Source organism: Etheostoma spectabile, chromosome 12, assembly GCF_008692095.1.
Source record: "Etheostoma spectabile isolate EspeVRDwgs_2016 chromosome 12, UIUC_Espe_1.0, whole genome shotgun sequence".
Taxonomy (NCBI): Eukaryota; Metazoa; Chordata; class Actinopteri; order Perciformes; family Percidae; genus Etheostoma; species Etheostoma spectabile.
In genome coordinates this window covers 3,474,333-3,492,655 of record NC_045744.1, presented here as the reverse complement: position 1 = coordinate 3,492,655, position 18,323 = coordinate 3,474,333, and the positions used below count along the sequence as shown (strand labels likewise).

Sequence of the window (18,323 nt, the reverse complement as noted above, 5' to 3'; positions counted from 1 at the left end):
CTTGCAGCATACAGCCCCCCCCCCCTACCCGCACAACAACAATACACAACACTAAATATCTCTACATTATAAAATATTAAAGTGCCGTATCACTAGCACCATGGGCTATCAATAGTAAGTTACGTTTTAATATGATACCAAAGTGCAGTGTTATCACACAGAAAGGATCAAGCTATTTTCCCTAACTTATTCAGTAGTGTGATGCTGGTAGAAATAAATGATTTGCGAGCCCGGTTGGCACCCTATATCTTCATGCGCCTGGAATAGGGGATGTAGACCGTCACCTTGTACTTAACTCACCACCCTGGTTTTGCAGATCGTGGTCAGAGAATTTAATTGATGTCCAGAACTCTTGCTGGCTGTGTTAACTATCTTGTGAAAAGGACCATGATGTCTCTTTCTACTCTGAGCTGTCTCAGCTTCCGCATGAAATATAGTCACTGCAGACCCTTCTAATAGATGGCATCAGTGTTGGAATTCCATGATAGCTTTGCATTTATTATTGCTCCTAAGTATTTATACTCCACTACCACTCCAACCCCTTGCCCCTCCATAGTCATCTGCTGGTGGGTCGAACCCACACTTCTAAAGTCAAATGTAATTTCTTTGGTTTTCTTCGTTTTAGCAGAAGACAACTGGACCAAGCCCGGTAGTTGGTTTCATTATTGTCACGTGTCAAACCTACGATCGCTGTATCATCAGCAACTTTTATTGCAACATGCTCTGGTGTGTTGCTCCTGCATTCCTTTGTGTAAAGGGTAAATAAGACCGGAGATTGTATTTCCTTGTGGATCCCCGGTGTTTGTAATAATGGGAGAAGACACTGCTTCATTTACCCTGACACACCGCACTCGGTCAGTCAGAAAGGACTCAACCCATGTGATGATGTCACTATGCACTCCCAACTGCAGTGGCCTCTCCATCATAACGTGAGGCCTAATGGGGTTGAATGCAGATGAGAAGTCTATAAACAACTCATCGTTTGGGCTGATCAAGGTGACAATAAATATTACGGAGCATAAACAGTACCATAAAGCTTTGTCAGTGCTCCTTTCTGTCCTGTATGCACAGTGCAGAGGGTGAATAACACCTTGCACATCTCCTAGAACATAATTTAGGACAATCTTCTCAAGACTTTTCATTACAATAGATGTAACTGGACAATAATCATTTAAGGCAGATGGTTTTGCCATTTTTGGTACCGGCACTATCAGTGAGGTTTTCCAGGCTTTTGGAATGTAATGTGTGTCATTGGAGATTAGAAAAAGCTGCCCCAATATATGGATAAGTTGTTCCCTACACTCCTTTAGAAGCCTTCCTCTGATCTTGTCAGGACCAGCTGCCTTTTTGGATCGATCTTTTTAAGGATTCTATGCACCTCCTCAGCTGTTACAACCAGGGGAGGGCCACAATTAAGTTGTTGTCTGATAGAATTACGCTCTGAGGAGAAATCTGATCTATCAAATTTTGCATAAAAAGTATTAAGTTCATTTGCAAAGGTCAAGTCATATCCATTTGTGTTAATATGGCTTCTCCTCACCTCCTTCCCTATCATTGTGTACATCCCTTGCCATGCCTAGTTTAAGTCATTGCCCTTCATTTTTACCTCAATCTGTAGCTGTGGTTTATATTTATGCTTGCACATATTGGTTAAATGCCTTATCTCTCTTTGTACAACCTTCATTTGAGCCATATCCCCTTGTTCAAAAGCTTCCCTTTTGCTTTTCAGTGCTACTGTGAGTTCTTTATTTACCCATGGTTTGTCGTTGGGAAATACTTTCATGTTTTTATCTGGAATTACACAGTCCAAACAAAACTGAGAAAAATCTGTCACCACAGAGTTTAATTCCTCCAGATCCCTGCAATTGTCAAAGATCTGTGCATACAACCATGTGTACCTTAATCACACGTTATCGGATGCTGTTCAGCCACTCGTACCTATTGGCATCAGCTAGTATTTGTCTTTGCCTATCAGACATCTTTTGAAAAAGGATGCGGCTCAGAGCAGTGCTGCAGCAGTGGCCTGTGGTGGTAACAGCGCAGCCTCTCTGTTTCCAAGCAGAGTCTCGCTGGCTGGGGAGCACGGGGACTGTTGCTGGCATACAGCAGCCAATCAGAGGCTGCGGGTGTGTTCGGCCAGGTAGAGCCACGTCGCCAGGGGCTGGGCAGGATGGGTGTGTGTGTGTATGTGTGGGAGGGCTGATGTGGGAGAGAGAGAGAGAGAGAGAGAGGTAATAAAACAAGACATAAAGAGTGTGTGTGTGTGTGTTTTTGTGTGTGTGTGGTGGTGTGTGTGTTGTGGTGTGTTGGGTGGGGGGGGAGATATGTGTCCCCTTGGGCAGCAGTAGAATTGATGAGGCAGCAGACCTGTGTGTCCTGCCAATGTCATCCTGAAGGTGACGTAAGCAAGCATGGCTCTCTCTCTCTCTCTCTCTCTCCTCTCTCTCTCTCTCTCTCTCCTTTCCTGATCACTCACTTATTAGCCCTCACTCTACCTTCACTCTGTATCATCTCGTATGCGTCTTTAACTTTCCCACTTTACATTACTTCAGTCATCCCCTTCTCTTTTCTGCCCCTCCACCTATGAAATAAATTAAGAATAGCTTTGTTTTCTTTTTTTATTCTTTCTTTTTTTAGTTTTATTTTTCTCTTTTTTACTTGTAGCACTTTGAGATCTATTGATGGAAAGTGCATTATAAATAAAATGTATTATTATTATTACTATTATTAAATATCTCCACCTGATTTCCTGCACGGTCTCCCATCTCCCTCTTATCTTTATCTCTATCTCTGTCCTCTCGATCTGTATCTCTCTCTTTCTTCCTCTTCTCCGCCCTCTCTATCCTCTCTGCTGGTGGTGGTGTCCTTGAGAGGTGCAGTGCTAATGCTAACTGTCTGCTACAGGGAGCAAAGTGGTGGTGGGGGGAGGGGGGGGATCCACTTGTTTTTTTCTGTGAGGAATGGTTACTTCCACAGGGGGGGGTCACATAAACCTGGCAACCTGAATCACAAAACTCTGTCCCTTTTTACTGTTGCTAACTGTTGTTGCGATTGTTTCCCTCAGTTTTAAATATCTAGTTAAATTTCATCATATTTAGTCATATCTTATTATCTTATAGTATATCTTATCTAACAGCTGTGATGAGTTGCATAAGCCGAAACCTCAAACAGCCTATTATTTTATTCGGTTTAAGGATAAATTGAAAAGTAAGAAACATACTGTACATGCTTTTATGTCAGAAATGTGTTGACATTGTTGTGCGCTCTGCGCATATTCACTGATATTTAGATTTTTTTTTTTAATGCATCTTCACCCCGTCTCAGAATGTTTTTTCTGCTAAGTGCAGCAAAGTGCATTTTCCCAGAACCCTTTTTTTGACCAGTTGTCAGATTTGCCTTTTCCTTGCATGCATTTTTTTTTTTCTGCTTCTCTGTGAGGATTAGTATTTGAGTCAAAGACGTGTTTATTTGAAGAAAAATAACACGTAAAGTGCCAGCCGGGCCAGGAAGGCTGATGCCGAGGCTGCTGGGTGAATTCACCCCGCCTCCAGATAGGACTGTGAGTGACATTTCTATCATTTGGAGAGTGTTAGCAAAGCCACTCTGCTGGCAGTCTCTTACAGCCCCACTGATGCTCCAGCTAACATTATGTGGAGGGTTCCATATCAGCCCGGCAGTAATGTCAGACTCACAATGCATGCTGGTTAAATTTAGGAAGAATTTGGCTTGGTGGCTTTTAGATGCAGACACCTATGAGGTATTTATAAGACAGCAGAGGGGCACATAGAATTAATAAAAATTCATACAATTAAAAAAAACAGCCTCACTTGTGCCAACTTTGACTCACCTTTAAACCAAAAAAATGCAAATGACAAATTGTGTTTGTGGTGATCACACTTCTTGGAAATTTGCACGTCAGAATTCATGTTTGTTGATATCTGACCTTCTGATTTTCACTTCTACTGGTGCATTATATCCTATGATTTGGTTTTTGGGATTCTGACATTAACCTGTTTTATGTAATCCGGTGTGTCACTAGAAACAGCAGCATTTAAAGCCCTTCGTTTCCACGTACTGTATCTTTGCTTGATTAGACTTGTCTCCTGCTGCATAATAAGTAAAACATGGAAATCTCCCGTTTTTCTGACCTGAGTGTTGACACAGTATTCTGAGTGTACTTTTCTGATGCTCTGTATTTGATAAGTGATTCCAAATACAAAGTAACCATGAATAGCTCTTTTCAAATCAGCTGAATTCATTTTATTAGTGTTAATGTGGGATTTTATTTTAATGCAACACACAGGGAGGTTTTTTTTTTTACAGGCAGCTATTTTGCCAGCAGTCTGTTGACACTTTTGGAAGTGGCTGAATTAAATTTCAGTATTGTGCATGCTGTGTTATTAATGTTATTCATAACACCTGGGCTTTTACTGACAGGTGAAAATGTCTGTTGTTAAAATCAGACTGGACGTGCTGCGATGATCGCTCAGTTCACAAAACACACAAATCACTTTGGTCTCGTCAATGGAAAATTTGGACACTTTTAAAAAGTCAACTTTCCATCCAGAATCTTATTCGCGTCCGTTTTTGGCGTCTCGCGCTCGCCATCCACTCAAAACGTAATGTTACTACTCTTTGGCCAGCTCGCAAGCCCAAACGGCGCGTGTGGCGTGGCCTGTTGTTTTCTTTCCGGTCTAGCTAGATCCGATGGGTGTTGTAGTTTTTTCTAACATTACTAGTTGTTGAGACAGCATGTGGGAAAAAACTACAAAGTTTGCTAGGCCGAAAAGAACGTTAATCTTAGGATAAAAAAATGACGCCGTTAAAATGGGTCAGCGTTAACGTTGTTAAAAACGCCTTTAACTGACAGCACTAGTTCATAACCCCACCCACGCTACTTTCTGTCACCTCTGCTATTGGCCACACTTTAAAAACAGGCAAATTCCGGTGTGACTGCAGCTCATGGTGTGGTGTGCTCATAAAATCAATCAGCTGCTGCTTTAGAAAATGTGTCATGATTTCCGGTTTCGTTATGACATTATTACATATGACAGCTGTTTTTCACAACAGACATTTTCACCTGTCAGTAAAAGCCCAGGTGTTATGAATAACATTAACAACCCAGCATGCACAGCACTGAAACTGAATTCAGCCATCATTAAATGTATTATTTATACCCGTGCGTTTCATATTGAGACATGCCAAAATGTCTTCTGTGGAAAAAGGCGTAATTGGCATAATATTTTAAAAAACAATATACATTTGAGAGAATCTGGCTTTCCCTTACATCACAGATTACGCCTTTAAGACGCAGTAGAGTGGTCACATAACTCCACAGAGATACACCTTTTGCATTAATAGTCATCTCGTACGTTATGGCCTCACTCATTGAATCAGCTCTCATCTCTTGTAGTCGTAGAAACTAATCTCAGGCTGAGCTCTCTGTCATAATGTTGCACAAGACAGGATACAAGATTGTTTTCTACCTTCTCCCCCTCCTCCTCCGCTCCGTGTTCGTGCGGCTGCCGCTATCGACAACAGTGATCTGTCTTCTGTTAGCCAGACTGCTTGTCACTGATCGCTCCAATTATCCAGAACCAGGCTGACTTTGCAAAGATGGCCAAAGAAATGACTACGCCGTTTACAACAAAAACAGCGTCCCTTTAGTTGTGGCAGATGAGATCCACTACTCCAGTAGAAAGTGTCTGATGAATCCTTATCAGCCTCCCTTTGACTGAACTGTAGGATTTTCAGTGTTTTCTTAGAAGCCTCATTTCATCTAATGAGACTTTGTACTGTGTGAGACCCCACAGTGTGTTGTTCCTCTCTGTGTACACATCTCCGAACTGAAGAGAGACAAGACAAGCTCTGACTTACTATCTGATTTGCTATCTTTGGTGAATGTGCTGCATACTATAATGAGGCGATTTAGCTGGGAATTAAGTGAATGAATTATACAGTCAAATGGCTGTTGGGATGAACCCGAATTAGAATTTCCAGTAGAGAGAGGTTGTGGCATGAATGAGAGGAGGGGAGAGGAGAGGAGAGGAGAAGATGGCAAAGAAAAGGCAACTCAACACAAGAAGAAAAGGAAAGAGAAGTAGGAGGAAGGAGAGGGAAATGATAAAAAGCTGACAACAATATTGGATCAGTAGTTAAGGGCTTGAAACTGGAAAAAATATAATCATAGACAAAACTCTCCATACATCTTCATTTAAATGACAATTTAGGACAAAATGCAAAGAGTTCTCAAAAATGAAGTGGAGCGTTTTGCTGCCACATACACGGCCATCAAAGTGACGAAGAAAATGGATCATTTGGTCATTTTCACTCTCATTTGGGTTTGTCAGTCCCCCGTGGGTGCTGTGGCGCACCGGCCCAAACGCTCGCTCCCTCTCCTCTGTGACACTGGAGAGATTTCAGGTTGGCCCGTTCGATCGATACGCCAAACTGTGACACGGCTCTTAAAGTCGAGTCATTAAACGCCACCATCTAAGCCCAATCAGATTCATTCAGACTTAGCCGAGTCACAGCCTAACCACAGCTGCATGGCCCGAACCGCCCCGCACCTACACTCTGTTCACAATCAACACTCTTGTCCTGAGAAAGGCTCACCCGCTGCAACGTTAGCTTTTGACACGTCGGGTAAAGTGTTGTGACAGAGGGTCATTTCTTCAGGCCGCTCTCCATCTGCAGATGCCGGGAAGCAGAGTCACTCATGCAGGTGAGACTCTGAAATGTGTAACTCCATCAGAAGCTTTACCTAGATGCTGAATAATTCAAATATTGCATGTTTGGTTTAATTATGTTTGCGTTATATGGCGGAAGGTAGCAGCGTGGGTGAAGGTATCAGTCAGAAAAACGCATTTTTCTGGGCACAGTGACAATACTTCTCTTGCCTAGCAATGTGGGGGTATTGTATATTAACATCCCCTCTGCAAAAAGACTATGTGGTAGCATTAAACCTACATGCAGTTCAGAAAGTATTCAGCTTCACTGTTTTGGCTCCAGCACATTGGATTTGAAATAGAATAGAGACACTGAGGGTTTAAGATTGTACCACTCTTCCTTATGTGAGATGCTAGCATTAGAACTTTTACAGACTCGTAATATAATAACTTTTTGTGGAGTAGACTCTTGGGCCCTATGCTTGGTCAGGAGGTGAATCAGGAGATATGCAACACAATGTGATTTAAAATGGTGAATGTCTAAAAACTTGAAAACAAAGCATTCCACACTCAATTTCAAATCATAAAGTTGCAGTTCAACAGAAATATTAAATCCTTGAAAAAGGTTTTTCCAAATTTATCGCAAGGGTCCAACAAAAACAATCGATTTCTTTTTAAGTCAGACAGACCATTCCTAAACGAGTGGTGGGTGTTGATGGGCTAAGATTTTTTATGGGGGTTAACATCCATAGTGAGCAATCTTGGACTTGCAGCCTTATATATGCCCCTACTTGTATGAAAATGCAACAAGGTAATATACCCTAACATACCACAATCCAAACTGAGTATGTGTTTCTTTTGTTCAATACCAGACTGAAGTTAAAAGTGCGTGAAATAAGCAAGAACTGAAGAGGCAGAGCCTCACCAGAGAGGATGCCAAGTGTCTGCTGATGTCATTGGGTCATAAAGTTCAGCCAGCCATTGACAGCAAAGGATTTGAACCCAAATATGAAATATAAAAGACTTATTCTACTTTATGTTAACTTGTTACTTCCTGTCTCCATCTCCCTACTCTTTTTCTGTGGATGTAATCACAGTCAATTTAAAGTACTCTAACCCCAGAGGTAACATATCATATAAAATCCAACAATGCAACAAAATGTCCAACTTTCTGACTGCACTGTAAATACTGTTCTTCAGTTGAGATAATTGAGTTACTGGTTATATGAAATGGTACTCACGGGGTCAGGTCTGTTTAGTTTGGTGTGTCAGGTGCAAAGACTATTAGCTGGAATTACAATATAGTGGGAGGCTTTTTAGCTGTGACTTCATGTACTGCTGTCAAAAAGGAGGGGGGGTTTTGATGCCGTGTACCATACTGGAGGATTCTTCCTGTGTACACAAGTTTTCAGTTAGAAATAGAAAGCTTTGTTTGCCAAATATGTCTCTCTTTTGGAGACAGGGGGCCAGTCTGTCTTTCTCAGACTACAAATAATTTCCAATTCAAGCATTTGTCTGATGCCGTTGAGGATCCAGAGCTTTTAGTGTATGGGTAGATGGATCTTATTGTTTTGCTTGGAGGGCCCCTGACAGAACACATGGCTGCAATATCACCAGAAGTCAACCTGGGACCTTCCAGTTGTGGGGCGGTCTCTCTTCTCCAAGGCTAACCTGCTGAAGACATCGTCAGGAGATGTCACTTGATGCCAGCTGACAGTTCTTTGTGGCGTTCATCCTCTGCACATGTTTTAGGACCGAAGTGGATAGAGGCGGTTTGGACCATGACTTCCTCAGTCCTTGAAAGTTATGAGCGCACAATATGTGAGCTGAGCTTTCACTGCCTCTCAAAATTGTGTTTGAGAGAGCTTTATAGGTGCAGAATTGAGCTGTGAGTCTTATTAGGCTTTCTATTTGAGTTGAAGTGCACACAGTCTGACAGCAAAGTACAAGGAGAAATCTTCTTCTCTCAACAGTTTACTGTCTGTTCTGTTCACCGCCACATCCATCACTCCCCTCCTCTGCAGGCCGGCCACAGAAGCTAAGTTGCCATCCACTTGTCAGTCGAATTATCTGAAGTTCGGGAAAAAAAACTCACGGGTTTCCATTCATTTTCGCACTGAATTGCAGTACATTCAACAAACGTTGATAATAGTTGTAACAGTGCTTATGTGCCAGCTGATAGCGACATATCAAGCTATAATAACATAACAATGACGCTATCAACACATCGCTATGACGATGCAGATGAAACTTGTCTTTTATTGTCCCTCCGGCACCACTGCGACTCTTTTTTGAGACATGTCTCACTGTTTGAGGGCCTTCCATTTACTCCGGAGGACGTCCCACGGCTTGTCCTAACCTTTGTCGGCCATTTTCTTTGCAAATTCCTGATAAATTAAATTCAAAAAGTCTCTCGTCTCCCTATTGGTCCACTTCCATCTGTCTTTGTTGACACCCTCCATGTGTGCAGACATAGCGGAAATACTGGGCGAAATAAACTACAACTTCTTCTTCTTTGTTTTGTGGCGGGTTTTAACCATAAAATGACCTAAATGATAAAATCCAATGAGACTGTGTTTTCTTTGAGTCGATATTCATGACGTTCCATCAAATTTTACTGTTACGATAAAGCATTTTTCATTCGATTTAACTTAATTCAGATGAAAACGTGTGGATGGAAACACAGCTACTGTTTTCGGTTTGCCAGTGGTCACTTTGGATTGGGATTAGCATACTGTACCTCAACGATAGGAGCTGATTGTTTGTGTTGTTGCTGTGTTGGACCCTTCGGTTTCTATTGATCTGGCATTGATTAACTTGCAGGTAGCATTGATCTTGATCAAAGGGCAAGTGTGTTCATTTCAGTTGACAGTTTCAGTGCTTGAACGGTTTTGTGTAGTTTGTATTGTGTTTGTTGCACACTGGAGACAAGATGGGGAAAACGCTGTTGATCATCCTCAGAAATAAACCAGGTTTATTTCCATTGCTATGTTGCATCCCTTTTGGAGGCTGTAGTTTGTGGTGCTGTTGAATTATGTGTCATACTGAGAGGTGTTTGCACTGAAATTGTTTGTCCCATCCAAAAATAAAACACTCGAAAAACCACTGAGGAAAATGCAATAAATTTCAGTACAGCACCATGAATTACAGCCTTTCAAATGGCCGTACATTTGAATCGTGCAATTCAAATAGAAAGTGAACACTATACCCTTCAGGAAGGTAAGATTTACTGCCAGGCTGCTGCATTGGACTGCCAGCTGAGTGTCGATATCAGTGTAGCTAAAAAAACAAAACGTGTAACTGCTTACTTAACATATGAAACAATAAATGTTGCAATGCTTTTGGCTTTCATACAGACATATTCAAATATCTCTGCATGGCTGTCACACTGGCTTTGTGGAATTGTTGTTCCTGCTGCAAGAAATAAACAGAGGCATTGATCTCTAGTGTCACCCAGAGCAACAGTGTGGCTCATTGATGTGTTATGAATATTTTTTGGACAGCAATGGATCTTTTTGTCACGATTTCGACGATTACGCTATATCAAGTTTCGTCTACACAGACAGGACTTGTTGGTGGGATTGATGCATTGTTGGTTTTGGATCCTCTTCCTTTTTCTTATTTTTCTGACACTAAGAAAAATACCATGTTACAGTGAAAAAATATACAAGATGTTATCAGAATCATCATGTGCACTGCATTAACAGAACATTATCTCTGTTTGTCCCGTCCCCTCTCAGTACAAACAAGTGGAGCAGTATATGTCCTTCCACAAGCTGCCGTCTGACTTCCGACAGAAAATCCATGACTACTATGAGCACAGATACCAAGGGAAGATGTTTGACGAGGAGAGCATTTTGGGAGAACTCAGCGAGCCCCTCAGAGAGGTGAGACATAAACCCACTACTGTATAGGACACACAATTTCTACACATAAAGTTGTACTGTAAGATTATATTTGTGTTTGCGTGGCTTAAAGTGATTCACTGTGATCTTTGACTTCCCATACTGTATTGGTTGACATGTATACTCAAATCCCTGAACTCACCATTCATGCATGCAGAAAGAAACACTTGACTGCAGCTTGGTGAGTGTGTCCAATCAATGTGCCTTTTCTTAGGAAATCGTGAACTTCAACTGTCGCAAGCTGGTGGCATCCATGCCGCTGTTTGCCAACGCAGAGCCGAATTTTGTGACGGCCATGTTGACCAAGCTGCATTTTGAGGTGTTCCAGCCGCATGATTACATTATAAGGGAAGGCACCATCGGTAAGAAAATGTACTTCATTCAGCACGGAGTCTGCAGCGTCATCACTAAGGGCACTCTGGCAATGAAGCTTTCTGACGGCTCTTATTTTGGAGGTAGGACACAGTTTGGGGCTTGCACATAGATTTTCGGGTGGTTTCTTTTTCGATAGCTGACGCACTGTCTCCTTCCTTGTTTCAGAGATCTGTTTATTGACGAGGGGTCGGCGAACAGCCAGCGTTCGAGCTGAGACTTACTGTCGACTCTATTCTCTGTCTGTTGACCACTTCAATGAGGTGCTGGAAGAATATCCCATGATGAGACGAGCCTTCGAGACTGTCGCCATCGACCGTCTAGACCGCATTGGTAAATCGTTCCTCCACTGCATGCACACAGTACAGAGGCTTAGAGGCTGACATATGTGTGCAATGATGCAGTCAGACATATGACTAGCAGTGCAACAGCATGTAACCCATGCATCGCATTATTGTAAGTCATTGCATAAAACTCTGAAATGAACCCAAATATAAGAATATTAACAATATAAAATTGGGCTTAGGAAATGTTTCCAGTAAAATGAATGTTGAAATAGAAAGTAAAATGAACCATGCTGTTCCCTCAGAATGACAGGGGAAACTGTAACAGTAGATGAGAGTACAGGGTGACACATCCATTTCCCCCAGGGCTTGTTCTGCTAGAGGATGTACCTGATGTGAAGGACATAACATCTAACTCATATAACTCTCTCTTTCCAAATCCTCTCGTTTCCATATATTGCTCTGCTTTTTGCCCTTTGCCTCATTCTTTCTCATCTCTGTTGGTAGCCCTTTAATAATCAATCCGTGTATTTATTTCTGCAGGTAAAAAGAACTCCATCCTGTTGCACAAGGTTCAGCACGATCTCAACTCGGGCGTCTTCAACAACCAGGAGAACGAGATGATTCAAGAGATTGTCAAGTACGACCGGGAGATGGTGAAGCTGGTGGACCTGCAGCGACCGCGGGCCATGTCTATGACCCCTTCTGTCGGCGGTATCTTTGCTCCCCCCGGCCAGCCGCAGTCAAGCTCCGCTATCGCCACTCTTCAGCAGGCTGTGGCCATGAGCTTTTGTCCTCAAATGGCGAGTCCCCTGGTGGGTCCAGGGACTCTGCAGTCTCCTCGTATGGTGCGAAGGTTCCACGTGATGCAGAGCCTGGCCAGCCCAGTCTCCATGTCTCCTCTTCAGTCTCAACCCCCTCAGGCGTTCGGAGGGGCGTTTGGATCTGCAATCTCCAGCCCGCCTGTCCAAAGCCCGCTCGCAGCTTCAGGACGGACTTTCCAATACATGGCGAACGCAGGACCCTCGGGTTCCCAGTTGTCCCTAGTACAGCACCATGCACCCAGCCCCACACAGACCCAGCAGAGGCCTGCCTCACACAAGAGCACCCACTCCCTTCATACAGGTAGCTTGAGCCAGGATAACCGAGCCCTGTCCGCCTCCCAGCTTTCCCTCCCCCAGGAGGGAACACCACAAGCTGCCTCTGCAGCCCCTAGCCCCCCACCATCCACCCGCACATCCAACAACTCCATCGGTCCACCTCAGTCCTCTCACCCCAGCCTGCCAGGGCCCTCGGGGGTTGGGAGATCGGTAGGAGCTCAACAAAGGGTGGCCTTTGCCTCCACACCCCCTCCCGGCGGACCCGCTGGAATGGGGGCAGTAGCAGCAGCTGCTGGATCAGGACCTCCAGACACTGGAGTTCCCAAGAAAGATTCAATTGTCAGCCTTCCAGAGCTAGACACTGCCAGATCCCGGCTGTCTTCCAACTTGTGACCCTGGTAGAGTTCAGGAAAGAGGCCTTTTTTGTAGGAGAATCTGTTTGTTTTGGGTCAGTCCAGCTGATCTGTCAGCCTGCTAAATGACCAATCAGCTACCGCCAGGGCCACCAGTCATTCGACCTGGATGCACTGTGTGCTGGTGTCAGCCGAAGGAAAAGAGCAACTCAAAGTTGAGACACTTTGGCCAGGAGGAGTCTATACAATTAAACTAGTATAACTTAAGGTTGAACTGGTCTACTGTACCAGCACCTTTAGTCTTAGTATCACCCCTAACACTCTGCTTCCAAACACCTACTGTATATCGCTGTCTTTACTGTAAAGATCTGAAGAAAAGTAAGATTCATGTAACTATTGCATACTGTGTAGAATCCATGCAATGCAATCTAGCAGGAGCTGGATTTAAAAATGAAAATCAGGGACTTGAGATCAAATGACAATGACATTTTAAGCGTTCAAAAAGTGTTTTGAGTGTAATTTTTTCCGTATAAGCTGTCGTAGCAAAAGAACACATTGCTCTTCATATTGTTTAAAATAGTAGTAAAAATAGTGTTTTAGACCGCTGGTCGATCTTACATCGATTTGTAAATAGTTGATGAAAAAAGTACGGAGGGATATTATATTCATTGTATCTACCCAAACCAAAGTTGAGCTTGAACACAAAGTGTGGTTGTGTCTGTATCAACTAAAAAAGAAACATAGAAGAAAATGCCATTTATTTAACTGCCTTGATTCAACGTTAGAAGCCATATATTTGGTTTGTGTGTATGTATATATGTGGGAGTAAGTTTGTGCGTGGGAGTTTGTTGGTACGTTTTTGGTTTTATTTTTCAGAGAATGGACTCACACACACTCAACACTTGCTTTGTCAAGCGCGATTGGTTTGACAGTGGCAATGACCTGTTTTCGTGAAACACCTGGGAGGCGGGCAGCTGTTTTGTCAGCTCACTGATTGTAACCCTGAAAGTAAAGGTGGTTAAATAGTCTGAGCTTTATTGAAAGGAATCATTTGTGAACAACCCATACTGTATACTTGCTTGTTTTTGTCTAGGTTTATTGATTAACACATGCAATATAATTCTGCAATACTCTACCCCGCCTATATTTAAATATATATGAATATAAATATCTATACATATGCTGTACAGGAAGATTTTCCTTTTGTTTTCTTTTTAATGTGAAATCTTAAAGAATCCAGCAGCTATTGTGGCTTCACTTGAAGTATTGTAATCCAGTGACCATGTTGTTACCTTAACCAAAAATGTTGGGAGGGAATGAGAGGACGTGCAGTGTCATTTTCGTAAAAACCAGACGGGAGAAATTGCTCAAAATGGGTTTGGAGTCCCAGGAGGAATCCACGCTTTGAGTTCAGCAAATCAGATCCTCCAAAACGTCACTTTAAAGCCCATTTGAAGATATTAAAATTGTAAGATCAATGGTGCTGGGCAATATAGGGCACAAATGCCTCACATCAAAAAAAAAAAAAAATCCATATCAAAGTCTTTATGTGCCCCATATTATCCAAAACTCCCACAAACGTCTCAACATTTCGATCCCCAACAAACCTATTGTTCAAATTTCGGGATTGGGTTGAGGCTTTTGGTTATATTTGTTCTAAATATTCTGATCCTGTTGAACCTAAAAGCCTTCTCTTGCTGAATGTATGCCATAGGAGAAGGAAGACAGCTAATCAGATATAAACTGCCATGTAAATAAAGGGACAGAGAGTCCAAGAGGCTTTTATGATGCAAGGGGGTTGTGGGCATTGCTGTACGTGTTGCTGAGTGTCTGTGTGATCTTCTTAGGTTTGAAGATGCGTCTTTGAGTAGAACGTTGCTGTATTTAACCTGTACGTCATCCCCCTCCCCCACACACCTTATCCCTAGATATATTGCCAGAGAACCCATTGTTTTAGTTAATTTATCGAGATTGGCGTGAGCGAGAGTGAGTCGTAAACCACTTTGAACTCCTCTGTCCAAAGCGAGCACTGAAGACATTTAGTTAAGCGCCTCAATCTTGTAATCCAAATGAAAATCAATGCTCCATTCTTATAAAAAAGAAACAACGGGTGCAGTACTTCTCCTGGATCCATTGACTGGTTAAGCTGTAAAGGACAAAAAGTGAATCCAATTGGGAAAGAAAACAGCTGATTTAATGTGTTAAACAAACACTGCGTCCAAATTTTTCCAGCTCTGACCATCGATCCGGAGCCAAACTGTAAAATCGATGCAATGGACATTTCACTCAGGTTTGCCACCTTTCCAGAGAGATGTATTGCTTGCTACACACGGCTGTCTATTGATTAACAGTATGTAGACTTGTCTATACTCCCATAATCAACTTGTTGATTTAACTGTGCTGAAAGATTCCCCTTGAATTTTGATTGGCGTTGAAAAAACAAGGGTCTATCGAGTGGAGTTATAACCTTCAGGAAACTCGCTGCCGTTTTGGTTGAGCTGTTTAAATCATAAAACAAGGTGTAAGTGATTGTTTTTTATCCAAGGGCTTCATTATCCAACCCCCTGGCTCATTGTCACTTTTCCTTTGATCAGTAACATGCAATAAACCTTGTTCTTTGTCCTACCTGGGTCACAGTGCTACCCGCAACCCACTCCATCAGCAACATGGGAACTTTGTATTGCTTTTTTCCTATGGGAAAGTATACATGCCAAAATGCCAATACGAATGTGAATGAAATGAGTCCATTTGAGTCAATAGCTGTTGTGTGCTTCAATGCTGTTCCAGTGCAATCAAATGGTCCTCTTCCCTACTCCTTTGTGCTAATACCAGAGTTTGCCCTATTAAGCTGCTACCAGGACTGTGCTGATATTATTTGAATGAGTCCACAGTCAGCGAGAGCAAGATGGAAGGAGAGTTAAAGAGCTAACGTTTCAGGCAATATCAAGCACCGTCTCTGTTTCATCGCATCCATCCAGTAAGATACTGTAGTGTGTAATTCACTCCCACTCATAGGATGGCATCCCAGACACTTTGATCAGTACCACTCTGTTTCAACCCTCAGCCATGAGGCTGATACAGCCCTGGCCAAGCACATACTTCTGTCAGTTATCTGTTTTGTGTCTGTGTCACAAGTGCGTTCAGTTAGTTGGCTTCCAGCCCCCTTGACGAACTGTGTGTGTGTGTGATATAGCGCTGTATTTGCCTGATGACGGGGGGTTCAAAGTGCGATTGTTTAGTGGTTCTTCTTCTGGACCTTGCTGTGAAGTGGGATTGAAATCCCTCAAACATAGACACTGACTGACAATTATTGAGAATATCTAAGTTTCAAACCTCTCATTCTTGTTGTACCAGATATTAAGGGTACCGAATGCCTTGGTGTTGACATGTTAGCAAATCAGGGTATTCTTTTTGTTTGTAAAAGTGTCTTTGATTTGTCTGTATATTTTGTTTGGTTATTGTTTTTGCAATGTGCCCCATGCACACGGACTGTATATACCTTGTGCCTAGTATCTAGTTTCCACATAGTCTATTTTTGTGGTATGTATGTGCCTGTACAAATGCAAATATTTGTTTTTATTTTCAACTTGCAATATATGTAAAAAAAAACAAAAAAACAACAAAAACAACTAGACTAGTATTGCTACATTTAAATGACAATGTCAGTATGTATAATTTTCCCTGATTTGGGAAACACAGAATTGCACATTTTTGTTGGTGTGAGCAACACCATGCGCGCTGTACTCTGTACTTTCATGGTATACACAGAGATGTGGGGCACATTGTCGTGTTTTACCACAACCTGCTGTAAAAGAAACATTTTCTACAGTGAGAGGGTGAGCTCTGACAGGCTTCTGGTGGATATCGGCAGTCTGGACGTTAGCTTAGATGAGCTGCTTGATGCGCAGAGCCAAAAAGTGACAAAGAAAACCATAAATAAAATCAAATTACAAGAACCAAACTACACTGTGCACATGCTGGAAAATCTTTCTCATATGAAATTGCTGCACAGGTCTTCAAACTCTGATGCTGGTTGCACAATAATCTGGTTTGCCATTAAAAAAAAGAAAAAGAAAAATGATTTCTCCAAGGCTGAATTTGGCTCACGACTCACAGCAGTCCCAGTCTCGGCTCCCAGGTTGAGTTACCTTGACAGATAACAGGAGAGTGCATGCTTGTATTTTTCTTATCTAAGCAGTGTACGATTCTTAGTGGGACCTTCAAATCTAGACATTGTCGTGTACCAACTACTCTACAATGATTTTGTTCCGTCTTAACCTTTGTGTCGTAGCTACTGTAGCCTCCTTAGCTTACTTAAGCCTTCTCTCTGCTTCAGGACTGTGTATCGTGTGCTTGAGTTTGTGCGTGCGTGTGTGTGTTCCTGTGCCTTTCCTTCTATAACGTTGGTCCCACTTGAGAATATGATGCCATTTAGGGGTTTGAAACCCACGAGACACGGTCACAACTCAACTTGTTCTAAAAAAGCGACACTGTAATGCGCCTAGAAAAGACTCCAGCACATCCCTAGACTAAGTAGCATTCCACAGCCTGCACGAGCAGCTCGGTGTGGGCATCCAGACACACTTTACCAGCACCATGTAGACAACAGCACAGATATCTGACACAGCGTGTGTCCTCTCTCTCTCTCTCTCTCTCTCTTTCTCTCTGGAGGCCAATCTGCAACCATCTCAGGCTGTGCTCTGCATCTGCTCTTGACAAAAAGGTTCAAGTTTTTTTCCGAACTCCAGCTAAGTTGATGTCTACAATCCAGGGACAAATCAGCTCCCAGCCCGAGACGCAGCACTTCCAAATCGATCTCAAAGGATCAGGGGGATACTTGGGATGCGTCCAGTCCTTTCAGACTGAGATGCACAGCTGGCAGCAGCGGGCGCGGGGGCTGATTTGAGCCTGCGTCCAAAAGGCTGTCTTGTCCACCACCTCTGCTGGCCGAGAACACAAAAGCCACACCTTGGTCTCTCTCAATAAGCTGGTCTGTCAGTCAGTGGCAATGTCGTTTAAGCGTTCGTAAAAAGACGATACATTGTTGTGCAATAAAAAGATGAGCGCATTGGCATACTTACCTCCGTGTGTGGACTTTTTATTCACTGGTGTGTCTTTGTTGGCCCGCATGCTGTGTTGGTTGCGGTGTATGTGACCATTTAACCTACGATTGGTAGCTGCAATACACATGCACCATCCACCAACCTCTCCACCCTCGTTCTACCCAACATAGGATCAGATCTCTCTCTCTCTCTCTCTCTCTCTGCAGACAAGGGCTCTGCTGCATCCCTGATGAGATGTCTGAGCTAAGTCTAAGAGCTTCCCAGTATGTGTGTGTGTGTGTGTTAACGCAAACAACACAGCAGCAAGTGTATTAATTCCTGTACCCAAGAGTGTGTGTGTGCGCACATGCAAGCCCTAGTTTGGTCTGATCTGGAGAGAGAGTAAATGAACCAGTGGCAGGTGTGTGTGTGTGTGTGTGTGTGTGTGTGTGATTGAGAAACGGTGGGTGGGAGTGTGCGTCAGAGATGAGGGCAGTCCAAGGACACACTCCTCTTGCAGCCTGGGAGCTGCCCCCACCCATTTCCTCTCTGTCTATTCCCCCCACCCCCCCCCGCTGTCCGCTATGCTGAGATAAAAA

At 43.0% G+C, this 18,323-nt stretch overlaps 1 protein-coding gene across 1 annotated transcript in view; it reads left to right on the top strand.

Moving 5' to 3' along the window:
• The window catches only part of LOC116699206 (potassium/sodium hyperpolarization-activated cyclic nucleotide-gated channel 2), a 35,356-nt gene extending 17,594 nt beyond the window's left edge, over window positions 1–17,762 (top strand). Inside the window, exons 5-8 of the mRNA XM_032531689.1 lie at window positions 10,409–10,555; window positions 10,788–11,028; window positions 11,114–11,278; window positions 11,773–17,762. Of these exons, the coding sequence (XP_032387580.1) occupies window positions 10,409–10,555; window positions 10,788–11,028; window positions 11,114–11,278; window positions 11,773–12,722 (1,503 nt within the window). The 3' untranslated portion in view covers window positions 12,723–17,762. The remainder of the gene's footprint in view (window positions 1–10,408; window positions 10,556–10,787; window positions 11,029–11,113; window positions 11,279–11,772) is intronic.
• The last annotated feature ends 561 nt before the right edge of the window (window positions 17,763–18,323 follow it).